The 26,840-nt window shown below is 41.4% G+C and overlaps 1 protein-coding gene across 5 annotated transcripts in view; it reads left to right on the plus strand.

The window, feature by feature from the left end:
* gphnb (gephyrin b) overlaps positions 1-26,840 on the plus strand; it is a 123,301-nt gene that overhangs the window by 21,215 nt on the left and 75,246 nt on the right. For all 5 annotated transcript variants that reach the window (XM_030721792.1, XM_030721794.1, XM_030721795.1 and 2 more), the window contains exons 2-4: positions 13,354-13,432; positions 25,735-25,792; positions 25,879-25,971. In XM_030721792.1, the coding sequence (XP_030577652.1) occupies positions 13,354-13,432; positions 25,735-25,792; positions 25,879-25,971 (230 nt within the window). The remainder of the gene's footprint in view (positions 1-13,353; positions 13,433-25,734; positions 25,793-25,878; positions 25,972-26,840) is intronic.

Raw genomic sequence — 26,840 nt, forward strand, 5'->3', positions numbered from 1 at the left:
AGCTATACATTTCAGAGGCTAACCACTCTCCACCCTTCGATCTTTAATCATTTTAAGCGAAGTGTAATAAGTGAGATGAGTGTTTTCCATGTTGTTGTTCCATGTCCAAACTGGGATGTGTAAAGCTGTGGTTGTACTGGTGCAGCCTTGCATCAGCAGCTTGGAAGGATGAAGGAGTAGGAGGAGGAGGAGGGGGTGGAAGAAAGTGGAGGAGAGAGAGAGAAGCGATGAAGGGAATTGGAGGCAGACGGGGGGAGAGGAGGGAAGCTTCTGAAGGGAGATATCAAAAATGTGCAGCTATACTGATGCCAGTGTAAGCACTTCTATTGAAATCAATAGAGCTGCTCTGAAACTCATTTTGGCTTCTAACAAGAGAATGGTACCTGGCCGATTAATGGAGCAGTCATAGATATAACACACAGAGCTCAATATTTGTTTGCATTTTGTAATCCTCAGTATGACATTATCCATCTTGTCTTTTAAATATGCTGTTTTCTGAATTCTATAAACCAGCCAATGAATTGGTTCACAGAAATCACACATGCACACATGCACACACACACATACACACACACACAGTTTGATTTAAATTTGGATTTGGTACACAGTTTAAGCTCAGAGTCTTTTAATAAATCTTTTCATAAATGTTAATTTCACAATTGCTTACCATCCGAGTCGTGGCTTTTCTCTAGACATGTTCGTTCACCTCAAATGCAGGCGAGTCTCTTAAATTAAAATTTTATGCATATCGTATCAATATTAACATACTTTGGGGTCTCCAGTATTTGGGCAAAGTAGGAAGACTACAGTTGTCAAATAAATTTAGTCAGCAATTCACACTGTTTGTTACGTTGTTACATTACAAACTCAGGTGGTAGCTACAAGTTGGGAATACACATTCTTAGTAAATGAAAGGTGAGAGTTTTTTGGCAGACTGAGGTTAGTTATAAATTAAGTTACTTCTATTAACTGTATATAAATGATGGACGTAGCAACCATGATGCCTCCCACTAGTTTCGGCACTTTGTATTCTGAAGCCTGAACATCAACATTTTTGGCCTGTGCCATGTTGTTGGCAACATGACAGAGGATGGAGTGCTGTGCTGCCAGCTTATGCAAGAAAGCTTGGTTAGTAAGCAGCTTCCAGTGTATAAGTGAAACACACAGACACACATCTGCCAGCTGGTACAGTAACTAACGTAATAAACTTTATAATAAAAAAAAAAATAAATGCTAGAATTTTCACTCACCCAAACTGTAGCACAGCCTTCCCACACAACCAACCCATATTATTTGTTCGGTTTGGTGCCTTTTGGAGCATTTTAATGGAGCTAGCTGTGTTGGCTAACTTCAACTTTAAGCCTTAACAGTATTCAAATTGATGAGTTAAAAAAATCACCAACCATGCAGATGTTATGAAGGGGAAAGCTATCCATAGAAAACAACCATTTTTTTGCACCAAGCTGTAAAAAATTATTTTTAGTGCTGTTAAGTTGGACATTTTAAAGCTAAATCTAATCATGTTTCAAAAGGGAATTTTGAAAAGATTCACATTTAGAGTTGATGAAATGCCACTGTACCTCAGCCTTCTTCTTCTGGAGTGAGAGACTCCAGAAGAAGACATTCATTTCCACTAGAGTGGGTGTTGGCAAGTATCTTAGACACATATGTGAAAATTGGATAGACAAAAACCAAATGGCTTGCATGGCTAGATACCACTGATGGTAAGATAGAACTGATACTTTCATTTGTAATTTCTTGCCAGCCACTATTTACAGTGTGTTTTCCTGCATGCACCCGTGTTGCCGGTGTACATCCACAGTGAAAATCACTGATACTTCTATGCTCTTTTTTCTATTTTGCACTCACCCATACTTTAAATGGCATCTACTATGGCTAATAGTAAAATGAATGTCTGAATGCGAATATTTGCACTCATGCATTGCACATACTGGCACTCCTGTTTATAAAATGCACAGTGAACATTTAGTTTGTGTGTATGTGTGTATAAACAGCTGTTGGAAATGCCACAGAGAGCTGGTTTGCCGTGGGCCCTCTGCCATCGAAATGTCATGCTACATGGGGGAAAAGCTGTGATACCGCATTGCCCAAGAGCCACACTCCCGCCCAGCCTTCTTACTACATGCACATACGTGCACACACTCCCGACTGGCTATATTGTAATGCAATGCCAAGCCACAGACACATTCATCACGCCTGTTGTCATTAGAAACAAGCCTCATTATACTCAGAGCCTTTGGTTTATGCTTAATATTTGCAAGGGGTGTGGCAGATTGTCAAGCCCCTCCAATCCACTGATTTCATTGAACGAGTAAAACATAGATGGGGAAGAAGATGGAGGCTGTTGAGGGGTAAATGTATCTGAGTGTGTGGGTGTGGGTGCGTTTGAAGGTGGGGGTGGGGGGGTCAAAGCTGCAGGGGCATTCCAGTTATGGTGTGTGAAATGAGATGCAGGGCAAAGAGAAAAAAGGGTGACATAATCAAGGTCCCCATATTTCTTGCTGCTGTAAATTGTCTCTGGAACTTTTCTACGCAGCTTCATTAGTAAGTGTCTTTTCAATATTTATGGCTCTGTTAATAAAACATCAGTACGTGGGGCCTTTGTGGAGAGCTGCAGGCTGCAGGTTGCTGATATCTGGATGATAAAGAGAAATTCGGGTAGGTGCGATGCAGAGTGACTGCAAAGAGCTCACCTGTGGTGTGACTGTCGTTGTGGTAAATCTGATGGTGGGTACTTTGTAGACATGCACTACATCGTAAATATCCTGCTTTGACTGCTGGTACTCTTATCATTGCAGTGTTGATTATAAGCAGCATTGTTGTGTAACCATAGACTGCATAAAAACATGGACATAGTTTTTTTGCTCTAAGTTTTGAAGCCTTCAGTTGACCATTTGGAGGTGAGTGCAGTTTTCTCTGCCACAAGCAAGGTATGAATATTGGTAAGAAGCTGAGGACACTGAAGTGACTTCTAAATGACAATGTAGCCACACCCTAAAGCATACTCTCTTTTTAATCACCTATTTTTCTCTAAATGGGACCAAAATGTACCAAATGAACATCACAATGCTCTAAAGAAGACTTCGAGCTAGCAATTGAGACCATAAACTCGTTAAGAAAATGTTTACTCTGTTATTAAATAAAGTGAGAAGTGGAGTCATTTTCACATACCACTTTGACGTCGCTGGCATGCTGATTTGAACTGCTGACCTTGGAGAGGAGCAGTCAGTTCAAGCAATAGAACCAAAAACCACTGAAACTTTGATTGTGCACTGCAAAAGATAACCTACATTCTTTGCAATAGGGAGCAAAGGGCTCTTTCTTTAAATAAGCCATTGCAGGAAATTTAATAATATTTTCCATTTGAAATTTTTTTTAAAAAGGGCTGTTTAGTGTCACTGTGCATATCCCATCAAAATCAAAATGTCCAACATCAAACTTGAACCAACATCTACAGTGGAAAAACCTTATTGCCCTTATTGCCCATTTTGAGTTATTTGTGAACGAGGTAATCAGTGGAATTGTTGCAATACTTTAAAGAACTAATTAAACTGTTGGCAGAAGTTCAGGTTCAGACCAGTGTTTCTACCTTTCTTTATGATTTATGATTTTAAGCTCTACAAAATGCTTCAGACAATTGTTTTTTTATTTTCAATTTTTTTTCATTTTTACAAATTTTTGAAATTTTGACGATAAACAGGACATTCGTGTTTAACATCATTCGCTACTTCTCCCTCTTTTATTGGCTGAATCCTCTGAAACTTGGTGTGCTGTTCACTGGGCAAAGGTCTGCAGAGAGTTGCAGACACTTTTTTTTTTTTTTTTTACAAATTTTTAAAAGTTGTTAACAATGTAAAGGGTAATTACCAGCTCAATGATGGTTGACCTACAGCCAAATTAGTTTCTATTCCAATATATTACATATTGTACAATTAAAACATTTGACAGTCAAACTGTATAACTGGTGTTGTTCAGCTCCCAAGGTGCCAGTTAGAGATTGTTTCAGGTGCCCTTTTGCTTGCTACAAGGTTAAATAGTTATCCAGCTGTCAAAATTACTATCAATCGGCTTTCTTTTCATTGACTAAGTAACTAATTGTCTTTAAGCATTAGTCACACAGTTACGTAGCTACATGATTTATTAATGCCAGTGTTTGCGAGTCTTGTGTCATGTCCACATACATGGCCCACATACCAACATCACACTGAGAACAATATTAAGAGCGCATATATTTCAAAAAGTTGGATCAGTCGAACCACGTCTGAAGAAGGTTGGAATGTCCAGATATATAACGCTAAACAAAAAACCCAATCTGACAGTTTTTACCTCATCCTTCTACCTTGAGCTATCAATAAACAATTCCTCAGCCCGGGAAAAATGGAGCCGATGCAGCAGTTTTCTTTTCTTTGATCGGGAAGATGCCATGTTTTTTAAGAATTCCCCCAAACCTTGGCTAACAGTTTGATGAGAAAATGAGAGAAATGTGCTGGTTTTGATGTAGAGCCTCATGATCAAATGTCATTCTGTCATGTTCAGACAACCATTAGATTCTGACTCTGACTCTTGGCTTTCAAGTTATGAATATCCCCCACAGTTTTTTCCTATTTAGGCATTGTTAACAGAAGAAAAAACAATAAACTGTGAGAATAAGGAAAGACTTAAACTATAGATAGTCAGGTGTATCTGGGAGCAGGGTTCCTTTCCTCTATTTTTCTTCTTCTTTTCTTGTACTCTCAGCTGTCCTATTCATCTGCATGTGTTTTATTTATTCCTCCGCATTTCTCTTCTCACACACTCCCCCTACCAGTCATTTCCCCATCTTCCCATTTTACCTTACTACTCCCTTTCCTGTCCTTCTTCCTTTTTCTGCCCTCCCTCTTTGCTTTCAGAGTACTCCCACTGCTGCTTCCATCTATCTTCTTCTGTGTTCACCCGCCTTTTTATCCAGTCTGAATTGCTCTCTTAATCCTCTCAGGGTTGGGCTCCAGTTCACCCTCCCTCAACTCCACATGTCCATCCTACCACTTCTCCTCCTCCTCCTCCTCTTTTACTCAGGCTGGGATGGAGCTTCCTCTCTTCTCCAGGGAGGCAGGGAGGGGGAGAGTTGCATGAGCCGGGCTGGGGAATGGTCCCTGCCTGCATGCCTGGGACACAGCTGTGAAGAACAGAGCCATCTTCCCCTCTCTGTCCTTGTTTCTCTGCACATCTGGTGCATAGGGGGGACTGGGCCATGCTGTTCTGTGCTGTTTTGTCCTTGGCTTGGCATGGCTGCCGGATTTTGGCCTGGCCACTTTGGAGTAGCTTTGGATTTGAGATGCAGATCGGCCCACTGCTATACCCACACGGATAAGCCAGGCTCCTTTGGTATAGTAAGCAATGGTTATTAAGCCAATAGATTAATTATTAGCTGCAGTACCAACATAGGCCCAGTGCGTTTTTGAGTTGCTTCCCTCTGTAGTTTTCTTCAATGGCTGTCTCAGTAGTAGCAGGTGGACTGTCGCACTAGTTGCATTATGTAACTCCACCCCAATTTAGATCTGACTTCAAATAAATGAAAATCAAGCTGCTGGTTGGCTCCTTTCCCCATGGATATAAATAGCATTTTCAAATCTTATCTAGAAACAGTGTTGTAGAGGGGAGAGGCTTTGAAATGCAGCCCGACGATTAGGATCCTATTGTTCCGCTCCACACCCCCTCCATTCTCCCGACTGCTTACAGTAAGACTGGGGTTCTGTGTGCATGTGACTAACCATGTACTCTTGCACATGTGTGTGCATTCATCTTTAGCACTTGTGATTGAGATAGCAGGTAATGGTAAGATAGCATGTGCATCTGCATGGCGTCGTGGGTTTGGGAGTTTGAGAGTAATTGTGTGTGTGTGTGTGTTGCTGCTGGGTGTGTCTTTGATGATGGATGCTGTGCTTCTGCTGCTTACCCCACTGCTCCTTGCAGAATTAACAAGGTTGCTAAGATACAGTGGGCTTATATTAGATTAGGTTATCTGCCGTTATTGCTGTTACTATATTTTACCCAGCACTGTGAAGCTTTTATTAATTTGGAAATTTACCCTGCCATGGAATGAAGATGCTGGTATTTGTGCGCCATTAGTCCTCTCCTCTCCTCTTCTGGCTAGGAAGCGGGATGTAGTACTGAAAGCCCCCTAGTCAAATGTCTACCCCACCCAATTACAATCTGGAGGGGGATCCAAACCTCTACTCATCATTAAGCCCATTTAATCCAAGGCCTGGGGCCCAGTGTTTCCATTTGATTGAGAACAAGCCAATAAAATAGACGACAAGAGGTAGTGATATCACTTTGGTAAAGTCTTATTGGTGTGCAGAGGTGTTGTCCCACCTATCGGTAGATCTCAGACCAATCCGGTGTTTCACCCCTGTAGCAGCTTCTCCGGGGCTGGAGCGCCACTTTCACTGTTAGCAGATAAAGAACAAGAAACAATAGAGGTGCCAAGTGGGCTGCTAAGAAAATGAACGCGATACCCTGCTATCCCTGCACTGGTGGATTTGCAGATTTTCTTCACATGTACAGATGTAATGAGCAACTTTTAGACAGCTAGATTTCTCTGTCTTCCTTTCAGAGCAGTAGGGTATACTGTCTTACTGATGAGTGCAGTGTCGCAATGGGACTGGAAGCAAAGTTTATCCAGTCTGTCCTGCAGTGATTTATAGTGCAGCTGAGCCCAATTACTGATCCAGGTGTCCAAGGTTATACGTGCCAGTGTATAGGTGCGTCCCTGCACCTGAAAAGTAGTCTATGACATGTAATAGGTGTCTAAACACATACACAGACATACTATGCATGTAAGATGATGAATGTGTGAGGACCTACTATGAGAGAAAATCCCATTAGTGTGGAATCCCAGGGAGATAATGAGACTTGACTGCTTTATGTCCTGGAAATGATTAAGTGGAACATGCTAGCAGATTATGAAACAGCAGCATCTGCTGGTGGCTGACTGACAGCACATAGACAGCTAGCTAGATAGCTAAGCTAATGTTTTACAGACGCTTCCTGGCTGGCTGCATGCTAGCCTTACCTATATCCAGGGGTGAAAGTGAGCCGGTACGGTTCGGTATTGCGTACCACTAAAAGATTCTGCGCGGCAGTACCTAAAAGAGGGGGAGGAGCTGTCTGCTGTAAAGCCGTCATTCGGAACCAATCACGGCTGCACTTTGGGTCAGAATAGATCCGCTAGCAATAAGCAGTATAAAACACGACTTAATCAGTTAATAAATTGCTTTTTTTCTCATTTCAAATTGTTTCTGAACTGTTCGTGCTATGCTGGAGCCTTAATTCTCTAGCTCAGGGATCCTCAAATCCAGCAAACATTATCAGTCCTGCCCATCTGTTGCCAGTGTCACTGATGTTATTGTTTATGTCATTCCAATCTTTACTATAAAATTCCTCTTAAATTTTTGCAGTATTGAGTATTCAGTATTTTCCTGGTTATTGGTATCAAGTTTGAAATTCCAGCTTTGTGACCACCCTAAATGAGAAAGCAGTATCACCATCATTGGAGAATCCATCATGCAAGGCTAATACCCCATGATTCCTGAAACATCTTCAGTCCTTTGAGACAAATACAGGGATCCAGCCAGAAAAAAATTCACAGCCCTACGACCGCTTGCTAATGCTAATGGCCGCTTCCACTTGCTAATTGGGGGAATAGCGAACTTGAGAAATTCTCAGTCATGCACGACAGTACCTCAGCCCGCGCAGCAATCATCCACATCAATAGAACCCTGAAATATAGATTGCAAAGGGGTACTCTAACATAAAACATGATGAAAGAAGGTTTGCTGTCTCATGCTTTTTTATCTAGTGAAACATGTTTTCACCTTCAGCCTTTCACTGTCCAAACAAATCTCATTCCAGTTAAGAGGAAGCTTCAAAGCTACTCCTTTATGAAGAAAAATTAGCTTTAGTTTTTTTCTCCATACAGGACAAAGCATGAACATCCTTTTTACCTCCATAAAGTAACACAGAAAATTTATCAAGCGTCCCCAGAGCAAGAGTTTTGCACATTTATACATGTCGCACAAAATAGGTAACTTGGTTAATAATGTGTTGCTATCATTTATTCCTGAGAAAGAGACAGGATCTGTCAGAGCCTAATGGTAAATTGCTTTTCTCTGCCTCAGACAGGTGATTTGTAACATACAGCCGTAGTTTTACAGTTAAATAACTTGTCAGACAGCAGCAGTTCTCAGATTGAGTCTTGAATTCCTTCACAGCTGTGACAATTTTGTCAAGGGTTTTTTTTTTTTGTAGTTTTTGTCAGTTTTCCTGCTCAAATCTAAGATCAGTATTTGCAGTTTTGATGGGATTTTCTTCTGTGTTATTATTGTGCACGTGAATGTTTAGCATAGTCGTTGCCACTCTCGGCTTTAAAGCTGCAACAGATGGCAATGAAAAGACACATTTTACTGAGCCATAAGTTATTATTAACATGAACAAAATTTGCATTTTTTTTCATAAATAAAAACAGTTTTGTCAACAACACAAACAACAGATTTCCGCACATAATTAACAATTATTATGTTGTTCACAGAAGTGATTATTTTCATCTTTCAAATAGATCGTCAAACTTTTTTTTTCCTCGACTTTTTAAAGGATTGGTTCGTCAAAAATGACTAAAATTGTTAATCTCTGGTGGTAGATTATCCATGGAACTACACGCACTACACCAGACACGTCAACCCCAAAGTCTTACTCCAGCTGATAGTGGAAAGTTTGTAACCCTGTGGAATGTGATCTAAAAATAACAGTCAGCAAGTTTTCTGGTAGGATCCTTTCCAGACAAAATACCAACATTACAGAGCAAGTTTGTCTGCTTTGTAACACAGCTCTGTCATGTAATCACATTAGTTAAAAACCTCCTTCAGAAGAGCAGCCTCTTGGAAATGAGATAGGGATACTTGCCACAAAGCTAAAAAGTTTCCATTTTCATTTGTAGTCCAGTCTTTTTGCTGTTGACCAGTCCTGTTTGAGACAACATTAGTTGCATGTAGGAAAATGATTTACTGAAGGAAGTCTCAAAACCACTGGCTATGATCCCACTCCGGCTCAGGGACGAGTTGCTGCCCCAGGTGGAGGAGTTTAAGTATCTCGGGGTCTTGTTCACAAGTGAGAGGAGAAGGGAGCGGGAGCTCGACAGACGAACTGGTGCAGCGTGACACTGCACCAGTCTGTTGTGGTAAAGAGGGAGATGAGCGTGAAAGCGAAGTTGTCAATTTACCGGTCAATCTACGTCCCTACCCTCACCTATGTTCATGAGCTTTGGGTAGTGACTGAAAGAATGAGATCGTGAATACAAGTGCCAGAAATGAGCTTCCTTTGAAGGGTGGACGGCTTCTCTCTTAGAGATAGGGTGATGAGTGCAGCCATCCAGGAGGGGCTCAAAGTAGCACTGCTGCTCCTCCACATTGAAAGGAGCCAGTTGAGGTGGTTCAGGCATCTGACTAGGACGCCTCCTGGTCCCAGGACCCAGGACACACTGGAGAGATTATATCTCTCGGAAGGCCTGGGAACGTTTAGCTTCTCTGCTTAGACTGCCCCCGTGACCCGGAAGAGGGAGGATGGATGGATGGATGGATGGATGGATGGATGGATTTTGCTGTTTATTAGCTTTTTTAAAAGAATCTGCATCTATAAACTACGCGTCACAGAAAGGAAATCTCGGGCCCGACATCTTAAATATTGGCTATTGTCACCAAAGGCTAAGTCATCAGATGATATATATATATATATATATATATATATATATATATAATTTTTTTTTTTTTTGTGGGTTATTTGTACTGTGCAGGCATTCTCCAACTGGTTTTATTGGCATTGTCTCAATTATTCCAAGGTCAGAGGAACATAGTGTCAAACTTTCATCCTGTAATGACTTTTTCTTTCCCTTCCTGATCACTTTTCTTCTCTTTGGTCTCTTGATGTGCTCCCCTGTGCCCTGATCTTCTGTGCACTAGTGGTTTACCCTTTGAGAGTGTGCATGAGCCCGTGTTTGTGTTAGGGTCTGATCTAGATCCCATGCGTGAGTGGTGTTGCCCTGCGTAATGCTTCTGAAGCACAGGCCTCCTGTTCTCCTCCCACTACTTTAGCCTGGGGACATCCAAGCTTGTGCACTAACACACATTCACAGGCAAATATAAGATGATAAGAGTCAGTGCTGGCATAGGCCCCAGAAAGTAGATACGGAGATACCTGTATGGATAAAGGCAAGATACCATAGTTTTAGGCATGTTAAGTCAGTACTCAAAATACTTGTTTTAACTTATTTGTTTGAGCTTATCATTAAAATAATTTAATAGCAAGGCACTATAACATTGGTTTGACCTTGTAGTAGCTACTTAGTAGGAGAAAAAAATTGACTCAGTACTTGCTTCTTTTTTTTCTTACAATGTTCTTCCTTTTTATTATAACCCACACAAATAGACACTGACAGAAATGTGCAAAAGCAGGGGGGAAAAAACATGAAAACATTCCCTCAACAATATAAATAATATTGAAAAAGGTGAGGGCAGTGCAAGGGAAATATTTGGTTGCACTTGATAGCATTAATGTCCAAAATAGAAATTAAATGCACTAGCTTGGAACTGAAAATGTGCTTAAAGATATGAGCTTGACCACAAAATAGCAGCATGAGTTACTAGTAGTCTTGAGTATGAATGTGTCTCAAGTTTGATGGAAAAGTCTGTCTGGGCTTCTGTCTCCTACTAGGTACAGCCATGTAGAAGCATTGACCTTTAGGTTTCTGTGTACAGTATGCAGCATGGGGTATAGCACCCTCTGGGGTGGGACAGGGGTCACTACATTGCGTCTTTACTGTCATCGTGACCTGGGAACAGAGTGGCACTTCCTCAGTTTCTCATTGATCAAGTATCGTCATTGTGCTTGTAGAGTTGGAAGTAAAACTGTGCTCTGTTTGCTCTGATAATTAAATCTCTGGTGGCTACTATACCGCATCAGGGATGTTTGAGTAGACTGCGGGCAGGCAATGAAAGCCAAGCCGCAGATTCACCTGGAGAAAAGTGCATGGGTGGAGCTATGCAGATGGGAGATATCGATGTCATTAATTCTCACGCACCTTTTTCCCCCTCCCCTTCTCTCTCACTCCTCCCCATCTGCCCTCCCTCTCCCCCTTCTCTTCCCCTGTCTTCAGCTCTTGCACAGGATCACATTAATATTCCTTTGAAGCCTATTTCAACTGCAGCCAGATCTGCCTGTCCCTGTCTTTCAGCCGCACTCCTTTCCCTCCCTCGTTTTGTTCCCCCTTTTCTCCCTCTTGCTTTCTTTTTGTTTTCCGAGCTATTGTCTTCTTGGAGGGATCACTTTCCCACCATTTCTAACCAGTGCAGAGGGGAGGGGCAGTTTTATTACCCTCAGTCAGGAGTTCCCCTTGTTGCACACATGCACGCACACACGCACGCATGCATGCACTTACACACTAAGGGGTGGTGGATGCCGATGCCTTTGACAGACCGCGTTGATTGGTTCAGAATGGTTGCTGCCTCTTGTAGGAGAGTGGAACGGCTATTTTTAGATCAAGGGGTAGCTGGGAGAGAGACTGAGGAGGTCTCTCTCTTTCAGTGTGTGTGTGTGCGTGTGTGTGTGTGTGTGTGTGTGTGTGTGTGTGTGTGTGTGTGTGCGCGCGCTTGTAAGGAATACTGCAGTCTTGAGCGAAGTTTCGTCTTCAGACACACATACGCACAAACTCATCCACACATACACACACTTGCACTTATGCAGCAGTCCCCCTGTAAAGCCAGGGTGGTGTGTATTCCAAAGGCTAGCTTCCCTTTTTCCCTCCACCCTCGGACTTTTTCTTTCGCCTTGCCACCACCCCATTACAACAATCTTTCTGTCTCCCTTGCCTCTTCCTTTCTTTCTCTCTTTCTGAGTAGGCTCAGTGTGCAAATGTCAGCACTTTCCTATTTATTTGCCAGAGCCTAGAGCAACGTCCTACTCCCTCTGTTTACCTCCACAGTACTGCCCATCGGCACAGCTTTGTTTTTTTCGCCATCACCCTTCCCCCTCTTTAAAATTTTTTTCCTCCTCTACAGCCTTCATCTTTCCATTCTCTCTACTCCGACTCAATCTTTTATTACCCACACTCATATCCCACCATACTTTTCCATCTCCATTATACCCCCCCGTCCTCCCCCTTTTGCCATCTCAATTCCATTTTTGCACCATTCTTGCTTCACCCATGTTCTCACCCTATCCCACCGCCCCTCCTCTTGTTCATGGATCATGGCACTTCATTGGAGTAACATCATGACATTTCCAATCTTGACTACAACTGGTGCATCAAGATTTTTGGCTTAAATCCACCACCATCACTCCCTCCATTGACTCGTTTTGGATCTATTCTGAGACGCGAGTGCACGTCTGTTCATGTTTGGCCCATCAGATCGGAAAACACCTTATCCCTCACTTCATTATCCTGAAATGTCTCTTTCTGTTTCCTTTTGCTTTCTTATTCATTTTTCTGTCTGCATATATTCATCTTCCTCCCTGTCTTACGCTATCCATCACTCCATCTGTCTATCATCACCACGATGACTCATGTGGCTCACACCTGCTCTGTAGGCAAGAGGCTTTGTGTGAAGGTGTGGCTTTCCATAGGCTCAAAACGTGTGCACAGTGAAGGGTTTGGATGGGTGTCACTATGTGTTTTATTCACACCCTGACCTTATTTAATTAGCAATATGGCTGAGTTGGAAGACAGGGTTCAGGAGACAATGTAGCAGTTACACCAGACATGATTCCGATATACAGAAACACCTGCCGTATAACAGTCACAGCTGACAATTGTGGCTGCAACAAATAATACCATCTTGTTGTCTCCATTTTTGACAGGACAAACCCCGTGTGCTGGAGATTCTCTCTTTGTCAAGTCATAGGTGTGAAATGTAAGAATGAAAACAAAAACAGCACAGATCCATTTAAAGATGCGTGTGGAGGGATGTTTCCTGGATTTTCTTCCTCTAGTGTTTTTCATCTGTTCACAAGGAGGATCGTTTTTGGTTTCTCACTGTTTTCCTCATCTGGTAATCAGTTTTCCACTCTCAGCAATCACATGTGGAGAACCATGACACAGTTTGGGAAATAAAATAGTCATTCTTTTTCCGTACTGTGTAAGGAGGCTGACATGAGAGTAAAGAGGTTTATGGAAGTAAAATCTTGACAGTTTTTGATAGCTTCTTTCTTTGTAATTACTTGCATTCATGGCAAAGAAGAATCTTTTACCTGGAGAATGCTTTGTGCTAACTACATTTTCTCTTCTTTCTGTTGCTGCCTATCCAGTGAGTGACAGCTGTTTTCGGAACCTAGCAGAGGACCGCAGTGGGGTCAACCTCAAAGATCTCGTCCACGATCCCTCCCTGTGAGTATTACCCTTTTCTAGACAATGGAATGCAACAGATACAACAAAAAACTTTCACACACACACACAGTCATTTAATCCAGATCAAAGTTGTTTTAAGTCTGCCACACAAAATGAGATGCGCAGCCTCCCTGCATGTGTGCGTCTCTGCGTGTAAGCCTTCTTCTTTTAGTGCAAGAGTGTAACTAAGAAGCTAAAAATATCTCTTCAGCTCAACATGTCGGGGCTCGGCGTTGCCCCTCATGAAGAGAATTTCCCGGCATGCATGGCAACAACAAAAGCGCTTGCAGTTCTCTTATGTTTAAGGATGAATCCTGGTAGCCACAAGAAGTCATTATTTACTCAATAGAAGTTAAATGAGGTGAAATCAACAGTTGTTAACAGGGATGTGGACGTGTCCCAATTCCACTGTGCTCATTTGGCTCATTTCTTTCTTCTCAGCTGAACTGAGGGTCATAAGTTTTATATGGTACACCTTGATATGGCCACTAATATGCTTTTTTTTCACACTACACTACACTAAGTCTTTCCACAAGATTTTGGATCTTGACTGTGGGCATTTTTGTCCATTCAGTCACAAGAGGATTAGTGAGGTCAGGCCTGGCTCACAGTTTAAGTTCATCCCAAAGGTGGGATTCAAAATGGTTGAGCTCAGAGCTCTATGCAGGCCAGTGAGAGAAAGCCTCAAAGTTTGAGGCACACTTTTGTCTCACATTTCTGTCCTTTAGTGATTTGAAAGTTGTTTTGTACTATTGCAAATACCACACATAGCCTTTTGAAGTGCCACCTCATCCTGTGACTACAACACTACAAAGTGTGACCCCCAACACGCAGCCTTAGACACGCTTCTCTAGACATCCAAGCTATTACCCATACAACCGTAGACTTGCTGGAGCTACCCTGTTCCCTTGTCACTGTCTTACACCATTCAATATCACTGGAGTGTCACCAGTCCCCCCACCCCCCCCCCCCCCCCACCCCCACCCCCGCTGTGGGACCCTGGACTGATCCATGCTTGTCATGTCCTTTACGGTATGTTTATTTTGAGCCTGATGTGTAATTCATGTGTCAAGTCTGTGTGACACAGAAAGGGAGTGTGAGCAGCCTTGTGCCATGTCATGTGCGTCACGCTCGACAGGGTGCCAGAAAGTGATTAGGGATTCATGACATGCTTGTTTGTACAGTGTTGTGCAGTGGCAGTAGAAATTTGAAGTTGCTTGTTTGTTTGTGTATCTATAGATGCATGCATACATTAATCCATGTGTGTGCACATGTATACATATTTGCTAAAGATATTTTTTAAATAAAGGGTCATGCAAAGCAACAGCAGGGTTAAGAGATCCTTCAGTTTCCTTCTAGAGATTGAATTGCATTTGTTTGCATTATAGATGGGCAACTGTTGATCTTGGAATATAACAGGTCGATCTTTTTTTATATGAGAGATGTAAGGGGACTATGATAGTTACAGAGAACACTTGGCTTGCCCATCGAGTACTGGGAATTGAGAAAATGTGATTGGCTGTTGACAGCTGATAAAAGGTTCTGTTGTGGCCAATAATTTTGTTATAGCCAATTTGTTGTGAAGCTTGTTGGCTACAATTCCTTGATGTTTGTCTCTGTGTTGGGCTCCCACTGACTTAGAGATTTTTGTGCTACTAAAAAGCATTTAAGATGAGTGTGTTTTATACCAGTTAACTAAGACGTCCGACTAGTAGTAAACCAGCTCCTGTGAAACATTAAAACTGGAAACTGGAACACAGTATCAGCATTGGCGTCCATGTCTGGTCTGTTGTGTTGCAGTGATGATTGACCTTCTCTGGCCCAAGAGCCTCCATGCCATGTTAATCCACGCCGCACCACAAGTCAGCGGCTCCATCAGGTTGACCACCCGGAACGCCGTGCCCTCAATGTGCCACTGCTGCCATGACAGAGGCACGTAGACAGAGATGAAAAGAGAAAGAGTGCGGGGGAGTGAGGGAGGGAGGGAGTATTGCGCCACAGCAGGACACATAACATAAACTGTAATCACAGTGTCTTTCAGGCACGCAAACACACATTGGCACGTGCAATCAATCAGTCTGCCCAGTTTGGCATTCAGGGGTATCCAGAGGTGTGTGTCAGGGCGAGAGACAAATGATGTGTGGCAAAAAAGAGAGCAAGTAACAGAGGGGGACAAATAAATGATATCTCGACTCAAGGACACACAGATGAGGAAGAGGGGATGTGTGAACAAGTGGCTGTTTTTGTGTGTGCCTGTTAGATTTTGTATGCATTCGTACCAAAGTGTCAGCAAGTTTTTTTTTTTTTCTTTGTTTTGGTTTTTTTAGAGTAACTGAGCATAACATTACACCAGCTTAAGGTTCAGGCGATATCTTTCTATGCATCCAATTCACACGTCTCATATATGGTGCATGATTTAAGCTATAAGATGGAAGTCCATGCTGTGTCTGACTTACTGCTGGGGCATGTTGCTGCTGCTTTAAAAGCCTCCAGCTTTCCATGTATGTGCATGGAAGGACAGTGAGGTCCCACAACATAGTCATGCCTACAGCGACTTTTCTTTGAAACAGCCTCGTTCAGCCCATGAGATTGGCTTATTGTATGTTTTATCCAAACTGTGAAGCACTTTTGTAAATGTGTGTTTTTAAAAAAAGTGCTATGCAAATAAAGTTATTATGATTATTATTATTTACAGATGTGGACAAAATTGTTGATAACCTTCCTTTAGAGAAATAAAAACCCACTCCCCTCACCCCCAACCAGTTGCAGCAGATCACCGCCCCTCCCTGAGCCTGGTTCTGTCTGAGGTTTCTTCCTGTTAAAAGGGAGTTTTTCCTTCTCACTGTCACTCACTGCTCATGGGGCATCATTTTGATTGTTTGGTGTTCTCTGTATTATTGCTGTTGGCTTATGTTAATTGGTAATGGGAGTTAACATGGAGCATATCATCTATTACCATTAGCTGACCAACAAATGGGTGCATCAATAATATTTCATTCCTAGGCCATTGTGGCCATGGGCGTTTATATGTATGTGTTAAAGGTTAAGTGTGCCTCCCTCCATAACAGTTCATCTCTGTGTCTCTGCCTTCCAGTGACTTGTGTTGTAACAACCCTTGTCAATTTTACAAATGATTATGGCTAAGAATAGCTAGAAGTCACTGAGATGGATGACAGTAGGGCTAATTTTACAGTCAGGAGACGACATGTGCACAGGACAAGACAAATTCATAAACCTGTGCTGTTAGAGATCCAGCAGGAATAAACACTCTGTGTTCAGACTTATTGTTATAGGGATTAAAATGCTGACCAGATGGAAGATTCCTGGTTTGCATGTGACTGCAGACCTTTATTGAATTTCATCATGTTAACTTTACTTTTACTTTTTTTTTTTTACTCTTTCTGCAATTTAATACAAAAAATAAAATATTCATACAGTAGTCATGTAATACTGTAAACCTCTCCTTACTACTACTGCTACAGCTAATATTGTCAGTACTGATATTAACACTTCTCCTACAACCATAAACACTGCTACTTCTGCAAGCACTGCTAGAGTATTATGTAGCAGTTGTAATTTTGATGCTGTTGTATCACAATAAAAACAAGAAGTGGGTTTATTTTTATTCATATATATATATATATATATATATATACTTACTGTAATATATAATTCTTTGTGCAATCTCATCACCTATTAAATACAGACAGAATAATTGTGCACATCAGTAAGAATTTAATTTGTTCATTGCCTCATCTTTTCTATTTAAGCAATCTTTATAGGGCTAACAAATCTGAACATATATACCTGCAACAGCATTATGAATGCTTTACTGGCATTAGACTATTTTCAGGCTTCATACTAATCATGTCCTAGCAAACATTTTGGCATTCTTTTCTCAACACCTATCTTTGATTGAAAAAAATAGATTGTTCCAAATTGAAAGTCACACCGATGTCACAAATGTAACATCTGCTGAACGTTCTTCTTGAACATTGCTTGGATGTTCTTCTTGGACTTTCTAGGAAAGGGTTTTTGTCTACAAGAAATGTTTTATGCTGTGCTTTTAACAATTTGAACAAAATAAAGGAAGCAAAACGTGTGCATGTGAGAGGAATAAGAAACTTGTTGAAAAAAATAATTAGCAGTGAGGGAGACTAAAACTGCTGATCTCTTGCTTGGTTTGAAGTCCAGACGTCCAGACATGAAAGTTCAGCTTTAAACAAATAAGCCCGAATTTACATGTCTAATCCCGTGAAAAGGAACGTTTTCACAGAACTTTATGCAGTCCAAACTTAAAACACGCTGTCATGGTCTTTTTAGAGTGAAGGGGCTTTCTCTTGGTAACACTTCCAAATGAGCCGTACTTGTTCAGGCTTTTCCTGAACAAGTACGGCTGTCATCAACTTTAATATTTAGATGAGGCTTGTAGAATCTGAAGTGTAGTTTTTGGGCTTTTTGTAGTTTCTCTGATCATTGCATGTTGTGACCTTGGGATAAATTTGGTGGAACATCCAATCCTGGGAAGATTGTGGCATTGTGTTGACAGACACCTGAATGCTTCACACCTGCAAACTGCCAAAACTCCTGCTTTGTAGAGGTGCTCACACTTGCTGATGATCAGTTAATCAAGTGCATTTAAATATCAAATATCAAATCTAATGTTAGTGTTTGAACCATGTTTGCTGTCAATTTAATCATAATTATTAATGCTATAACCGCAAATTTCTTTCAGCTGTGTCCGCTCCATCTAGTTTAGCAAAACAGATAAATGTAACTTCACCATTTTTTCTTTGGCAATAAGATTGATTATCATGACAATGGTACGGTTAGTCACCAATGAGCAGAGTCAAGTGTAAGAATAAATACAGATTTTAGTCAGTGGCACTGATGACTCAGTACACTGAAGATCAATTTGAAGACCAGTTATGTAAAAAAAATTTGAAGCTGCACTTTTCTGAAGTTCTCCGTCGGTCAAAAGAAACACCCTTGTCACCACAGTGCCCCCCCAGCTGTGTCAATAAGGGCACAGTAATTTAAAGTTTGCTACCTTCAGAACCGAGAATAAACTGTCAGTAATGTAGATTTGAACTATAACCTTTATTTTGTAAATTAACAGAATGGGGTAGTGAGTCATCAGACTATTTTTCATAGTGTTGGGGCAATCTGGGAGCTTGTCTTCCTTATGGGGGCAAAAAGCAAGATCCTCATGTAAATCATTACATTTTAAGGATGTAATGATTTACATGTATTAGGGTTAGGGTAAGGTTCGGTTAAAGCTCATGTTAGGCAGATAGTAGTTATGGTTTAGGTTACAGTAAGTCTGTCTGTGCGTGTTTCTGGGGCTCTTTGCATGTTGTTTATTGGCCACGAGTGGAGTCATAGGTGTGTAACACCGTGCTGGGCACTCAGAGCTCAGAAGGAGCTTGAAGAGGTGGGTTAGTCCACTCCTCCCCCTCCATCCCTTCATCTTTCCCTCTATCAGCCAACATGTTGAGAGGTGACCCCTTGAGAGCTTTCCTACATATGGATGAACCAACAACTCAGCTCTAATGGGCTCAGCTCCATGCTACTACCAGGAGTGTGGAGATGGCCAAGTCTCTCGTCTCCTCCCTGGGTGGAGTGTGAGTGTGTAAGAGAGCAAGAAAAAGAGTGAGTGAGATTGAGTGCCCTGTACAAAGAGCTTGTATTATTAATGAAATCACCCTGGCAGATGGGTCTCATCTTGGAAGTGTCCCACAACTACTGAGATTTGCAGCTGGCTCACATGCGTACACACACATTTGCTTTTCCTCTCTCTTGTTAAGTGTGCCCGTGACAGTCTCTCCCTCATTTTATTTTTTTCTTGCTCCTTTCACTCTGCGCCTCTCTTTCTTATTCTGTCTTCCCCTCTCTATCCTCTTCTCTGTGCTCGTCTTTTATTCATAGACAGATTTGGCTGATGCGTCCAAGCTTTCAGGCCAAAACTACTGCCATGCTCCCCCCCTACACACACCCCCAGTCCCTCTCTGCTTACCCCACTCTTCCTCTTTCTATTCCTTTCTCCACCCGCATCAGGATTTGTCCGCACCTCAAACAAAAAGCCTTTTTTTTTTTCCCCAGGCTGACTACCTCCAGCCTGCAGTTTGAAGAAGCTCTTTATATGCCATAACTCCCTGCAGTAGAAAGAGACATAGATGGGTTTTAGAGATTAAAATGTTGCAAGCCCTTTCCCCTCTAATAGGCTTCTCTCAATTCAGAGCACACCCACCTAAAATACAGCCAAGCACTCTATCTGTAAAAAAGAAGCCAGTCATGCTGAAACTAACAATTTATTGATGTACCCTCATATGTACAAATAACCATTTTACATCCTAGATACATGATACTTCCATGTGCACAAATATATATGTGCATGTACACATAAGCACTGTTGCCTAAAGTGTAAAAAGCATCAGTAGTCATCAGAGATAACAGGTACCTCTTCCATTTCCCCCATTTGCATTGTTTGTGTTCAGTTGAACTTTGGTTGCCCTCTGGCATGTATATTTCTTACTGGTTTTTCTCACCATTGTTAGTTGGTAGGTGTCTAACTAAGAAGCTGATGCCCCATTTTTTTATTAGTATTATTTGAGTTAGTGGTTCATATTGACCCAAGTACGTATATGTTCAAACAGTATACACGTGCAAATATACAGAGTCAGGCCTCGAAATTTTTGGACAGCAAAACAGTTTTCATTATTTTGTCTCTGCACACCACCACAATAGATTTGAAAGAACACTCTTGGAGCTTTGATTGAGGTGTAATGCTTTGCCAGGGCTTTACTGATTCTATCTTTGGCATTTAAACATAAAGTTAGGCCCATAAGTACAGTGACAGTTTTTCTGATGTTTGTTTTTTGTTTTTGTTGGGGTTTTTTTTTTGTTGTTGTACTTTTCCTGTACACGACCACATTACAAATCAAACAATCAAGATGTGATTGAAGTTCAGATTTAATTCAAGGTGTTTAACCTAAGTATTATATTAACAGACATTTTTATACACAGTCCCCCATTTTTATAGGCTCAAATTTAATTGGACAAACTAGTATGATTTTAAATATAAGGATTGTTTTTAATATTTGGATGTAAATCTTTGCAGTCGTTGACTACCTGTGTAGGAACCATGGACATCACCAAATGCTGTTTCCTCTCTTGGGATGCTCTGCCAGGCTTTAACTGAACACACCTTCAGTTTGATCTTGTCATTTGTCGGTCATTCTGCTTTCAGTTTTTAAAGTATTCTCTATTGGGTTGAGATTAGGTGACTTAGCCATTGAAGAATATCACCACTTAAGAACCTCTTGGGCTGCTTTTGCAGTATACTTTGGGTCATCATTCATTTACACTATGAAGCAATGTCCGATCAGTTTTGCAGCATTTGGATGAATCTGAGCAGAGAGTACAGCCTTGTACACTTCACAGTTCACCCTGCTGCTTCTATCAGCAGTCACATCATCAATAAACACTAGTGAGCTGGTTCCACTAGCAGCCATATGTGACCATGATATAAAATTGCCTCCACCATGTTAGACAGATAGTGTGGTATACTTCAGATCATTAACTGTTTCTCTCCTCCTCCATACTTTTCTCTTCCCATCATTCTGGTACAAGTTCATCTTGGTTTCATCTGTCCAAAAAAATAATGTTTCCCCACAACTGTGCAAGCTCTTTAGATGTTTTCTGGCAAAGTCTAATCTGGCCTCTCGAGTGCGACCAGTGGTTTGCACGTTATTGTAAACCCTGTATTTCCACTCACGAAGGTATGTCTTGATGTCAGACTTTTTACATTATGATACACCTACTTCCTCGACAGTGTTATTGACTTGGATAGATGTTGTGAAGGGGTTTTGTTAAGTCAGGAAAGAATTTTTAATCATCCACTTTAATCATCTTTTGTGGTCTTTCAGGCCTTTTGGTATTGTTAAGATGGCCAGTGCATTCTTTTTTTAAGAATGTACCAGATTGTTGATGATTTGGCCTCTCTTAATGTTTTTGCTATCTCTCCGATTGGTTGATTTTGTGTTTTTCAGCCTAATGATAAATAAATATTATAGACCTAACTGTAACTGCATGTAGAAATGTAAAAACCCTTCCATATGTACATACTGTTAGTAGACTCCTATGTACACACATTTGCCTCTGAAACTCTAGTGGAGGCATGAACACCATTCTTCCCTCATGTTCTCAGTGGGGTCGAGATCTGGTGACTATGAAGGCCTTAGCATATGATTCACATTATTTTTCCCCCTAATTAAACCATTCAGTGACCCCTCTTGTTCTATTAATGGGGGGCATTAAAGAGAGCACACCCATTATATGAATGCCTGCTGCCCTCTTGACCAGGTCATTCTCAAAAAAGAGCTTTTTAATCTCAGACTTTTACCTGAATAAATAAAGGATCTAATAAAAGAATAAAGTCAAAGTTATCACTCAGATCAACACATTTTTAGTGACCTTTCCTTTGAAGGGGGTGAGTTATCACAAAACTCCCCCCTCCCACAGCATAACAGAGGGACCGGATTGTTTGTTTATTTGTTTTTTAATGAACAAGCACCTACACACACAGTTCAGAGAAGAAGAAAAAAAGATCCAGTCAAAAATATACATTGCTGCTTTTGGAGAGAACCGGTGTCCCAATAGTTACAAAAAAAGCACACATACATACACACGCACACACAAACTCTCACGCACTCTCTCACGATGAACGACACAGCAACTGGAGGCTTCAGAGAGGAGGGGTTGCCTAGGAAACGGTGGGAAGGAACCCTAGCTATTTGTGTTGAGCATATTTTCATTTGGGCTGAAACAGAGAGGCATAAAAACCCCAGGAGAGCAAGAGAGGTGATTTGTCCTGACAGCTCCTTTACTCTCCCGAGGTGTAACACAGACACACACACACACACACACACACACACAAACACATCAACAGGCGAGTGCACATGCATGAACACATATAAACACACACTCATATGTACACACAGATACATACAGAGATGCCAAACCCCCCCAACCCCTTCTGAACACATCAAGAGAAGTAAATCACTCGTGCCATCACAAGAATGTCAGCAGGGAAGTTGTGTGGTTGTGTGTGTGTGTGTGTGTGTGTGTGTGTGTGTGTGTGTGTGTGTGTGTGTGTGTGTGTGTGTGTGTGTGTGTGTGCATGGATGCACAAGTTAGTGGATGTTAAGTAGCCCTACATGTGCAGTGTTTCATGAAAAAGTCACTGTTAAGTGATTCTTCCTGACTTCTCTGCATCTTTTGTCAGAAGCAGCTTCCCTCTGAATCTCATGCTTTGCCTTCATGCATGCTTGCTGCAGTATTTTGGTGTTGTCTCGCGTTAGCTTGTCTCGCTGCTGCTCCATCACACAGCTTGAAAATGAAGCAGAGCCAATGGATTCGGTGACTTGTATTTCCAGGGCGCACAATTCGTAACTCAGTGTGTGAAGAGTTAGACTTCCCATGTGGATAAAAGTATCTGAGAGGCAGAAAAAATGGTTTTAATGTTCAGAGTTAATGGGTGTTTGTCTAAGGGAAGGTATCACTGTGTTTAAGTGTCTGATGCGGAGGGGAAACATGATGCAGAAGTTTCCCAAAAATAGTGCTGGTTAAAAAAGAAAAAGGGTTACATAAGAGGGTGTCTGTGCAGAGCCTTCACCTTGAGCCTGGGGTTGTTGTATTTTTTTTTTTTTTCTCAGTGCTGTACTGAAACTAGCCACAGGAGGTCACTATGGCTTGCTCTTCAGCAGAAACACAGCCCTGTCCTTGACAGAGCTCCTTCCTCGCTGGGCCATCCTGTGGAAAATCCTTTCAGGAAGGGATGTTCAAGGGCATTCTCTCTCTTGTCATTTTTGCTGCTGTAAAGCTGTGTCTCTCGCTCCTCTCGGCCTCTAATTTCAGTCTCATTGACTGTCTTTATCTCCTTCATTTCTCCCACACTTTAAGTACATCCTCAGAGTCTCTGTCATCTCTTCTATACTCTTTCTATCAGTCTGTTCACAGCTCTGTGTTTTTCTTGAATGTAATAAAGGTGTTGGGTTTCTTCTAAAGGCCAACGGGCAGCTGAAGGACAGAGGATGTGCCTATCTGAAAATACACTATATTGTATTCACTCACTCATCCAGATCATTGAATTCAGGTGTGCTAATCACTTCCATGGCCACAGCTGTATAAAATCAAGCACCTAAGAATGCAGACTGCTTCTGCAAACATTTGTGAAAGAATGGGTCGCTCTCAGGAGCTCAGTGAACTCCAGCATGGTACCATGATAGAATGCCACCTGTGTATGTTTAGTCATGAAATTTCTTCACTACTAAATATTCCTAACTGTTAGTGGTATTATATTAAAATGGAAGGGTCTGGGAATGACAGCAACTCAGCCACGAAGTGATAGGCCACTCTGTAAAATCACAGAGTGGGGTCAGCGGATACTGAGGTGTATAGTGCACAGAGGTCACCAACTTTCTGCAGAGTCAATCAGTACAGACCTCCAAATTTCACGTGGCCTTCAGATTAGCTCAAGAACAGTGCATAGAGAACTTCATGGAATAGGTGTCCATGGCTGAGCAGCTGCATCTGAGCCTTATCTTCGAGCTCAATGCAAAGCATTGAATGCATTAGCATAAAGCACACCGCCATTGGACTCTAGAGTAGTGGAGACGTGTTCTCTGGAGTGACGAATCACACTTCTCTGTCTCCCAATCCAATGGACAAGTCTGGGTTTGGTGGTTGTCAGGAGAATGGTACTTGTCTGACTCCATTGTTTTTCAGGAGTTGGCCTCAGCCCCTTACTTCCAGTGAAAGGAACTCTTAATGCTTCAGGATACCAAGACATTTTGGACAATTTCATTCTCCCAACTTTGTGGGAACAGTTTGGGGATGGCCCCTTCCTGTTCCAACATGACTGCACACCAGTGCATAAAGCAAGGTCCATAAAGACATGGATGAGCATGAATGAATTAAAGCAGAGATTTTGAGTCAGGTCTTCTCATCCAACATCAGTGTCTGAACCCACAAATGCACTTCTGGAAGAATACCCATAAACACACTCCTTAAAATTGTAGAAAGTCTTCCCAGAAGAGTTGAAGCTGTTAGAGCTGCAAAGGGTGTTCCAGCATCCATAAACCCTATGGATTAAGAATGAGATGTCACTCAAGTTTATATACAAGTGAATGTAGACAAGCAAATACTTCTGCCAATGTAGTGTGTCACATTTTCTTTACTTCTTTCTGTCTTATTATTGAAATATATATATGAGAATCTGTAATACATTGTGTCTTAACTTGCTGGTCTGCAAAGGCTTTTAATTTCTGTATGTAAAAGATGGACAACATCCACTTGAGTTTGAAGACTTCCTTTTTGAAGTATAAACTAGGTGTCACAAGCATGTAGTGGATTATACTGCACACTTTATTCACTTTCTTCAATATCAATGTAGCCAAACTTTCTTCAACATTTTAATCTAAATGGGACCAGAACTTGCAAAGTGAATATTATGATGTATTAACTAAAACTTTGAACTGGTGATTGAGGCCATAAACTTATCAAGAAAGTGTTTTCGGCAGTCATAAATTAAGTTAGAAGCAGCTTCATTTCCACATTGAATTTTATATAACTGGACAAGGCTGTGCTTTTTGTGAGCAAGTCGCCCCCTGCTGGCCATTTGAATCAAAGCAAGTTTAAGGTATTTTCACTATAACTTAACTTTTAAGACCCAGATGCCAAGAATATTTCTATATAGTCTATGGTATACAGTTGTCCCTCACTATGTTGCGGTTTACTTATTGCAGCTTCACTGTACCGTGGGTTTTTTTTTTTTTTAATTTAAATATTGGCTCGGTGACCGTAACATCGGTCTGTTTGTTCTTGCGCACTGTGCCTATACGTTCAGCATCTCTACTTGTCCACTTCATATCGACGTCTGATCTCTGCGCCTGGTGTATCTCTGTGGTGTTGTGATTTTGTGAAATTTTCGTGTTTAAGAGCATATGAAGTATTTATAAGAGTGTGGGAAAGGTTTATAGGAGTGTGGGAAGGGTTTATAAAGCCTTAAAATATATATAAGTAATAAAATAAATATAACGCTGCTCCTTCGCGGATTTTCACCTATCGCGGGGGTCGCTGGAACATAACCCCTGCAATAGGTGAGGGATCACTGTATACTGAGTGCATAGATCTTGAGCTGACTTTTTGACTCACTCTGGTGAGGGATGCAACATGATTTCCTTGCAGGGATAAAAAATCTCCTCTCAGACTGATCAAATGATTATTTCTGCCTTTCACAGGTTGGGGGGTATGATCGCGGCCTACAAGATAGTACCCGATGAAATCGATGAAATTAAGGTAACTACCATCTATTTACTGTATTCCTTTATGTTCTGTTATTTGTGTTTGTTCATCTGTACACACATGTGTGTGCTTTCCATCAGGAGACACTGGTAGACTGGTGCGATGAAAAGGAGCTCAACCTCATTCTCACCACTGGAGGTACTGGCTTCGCCCCCAGAGACGTCACACCAGAGGTTGGTTTGCACATTTGTCATTAGCATGTGTCATTCGTGCCTTATTCATTTTATGAAACCACATTCTTTGCACTTTTGATTTTCTTTCTTTTTTTTTCCTTCTCAATAAAGTTTAGACAAATCGTGCAGTTTTTTGTTTTTTGATAAATACATGGTGACATACTGTCTTGTAGTGTTCAGTTACTTCAAACAATTGTTAATATTGATTTTGGAGTATCTTGCTATAAATACTGACATATCTTACTATCCAGTCTCTACACACTCTTTTAGTGGGGAAGATGTCATTCTGACGCAATTCCAGTTTATTCAGTCTTTAAACTTCACAGCTTTTACCAGATTAGCATTCATTAATAGCTCCACATGGTTAACTAGCATTAGAAGCACAATCTTCTGGCTAATTATCAGATCACTACAGTAGGTATGCATCACGTATGCATATGCTGTTTCTCAGTGCTATTATTTATACCATGTTCACACACGTACTGTTTACACCAACACAAAAAGTGCTCTTATTGAAAAATGATTAAACAGACGTTCAGTTAAACCGTGACAAAGCCTGGCTACCACACCACTGCTGTTTGTGCAGTTAGCTACAGCACAAAGATCCCTCCATTTGTGTGCCATGATCTATGGCAGCATGGTGTTGCAGTGGTTAGCACTGTTGCCTCACAGCAAGAAGGTTTGAATCCAACGCTCAGCTGGGGCCTTTCTGTGTGGAGTTTTATGCATATTCTCCCCACGTCTGTGTGGTACTCCAGCTTCCTCCCACAGTGTAAAGACATGCATGGGGTTAGGTTAATTGGTGATTGGCTGTAGGTGTGAACTTGAGTGTTAGCTCTGCAACAGACAGTCAGCCTGTCCAGGGTATA

This window comes from Archocentrus centrarchus, chromosome 24, assembly GCF_007364275.1.
Source record: "Archocentrus centrarchus isolate MPI-CPG fArcCen1 chromosome 24, fArcCen1, whole genome shotgun sequence".
Lineage (NCBI taxonomy): Eukaryota > Metazoa > Chordata > Actinopteri > Cichliformes > Cichlidae > Archocentrus > Archocentrus centrarchus.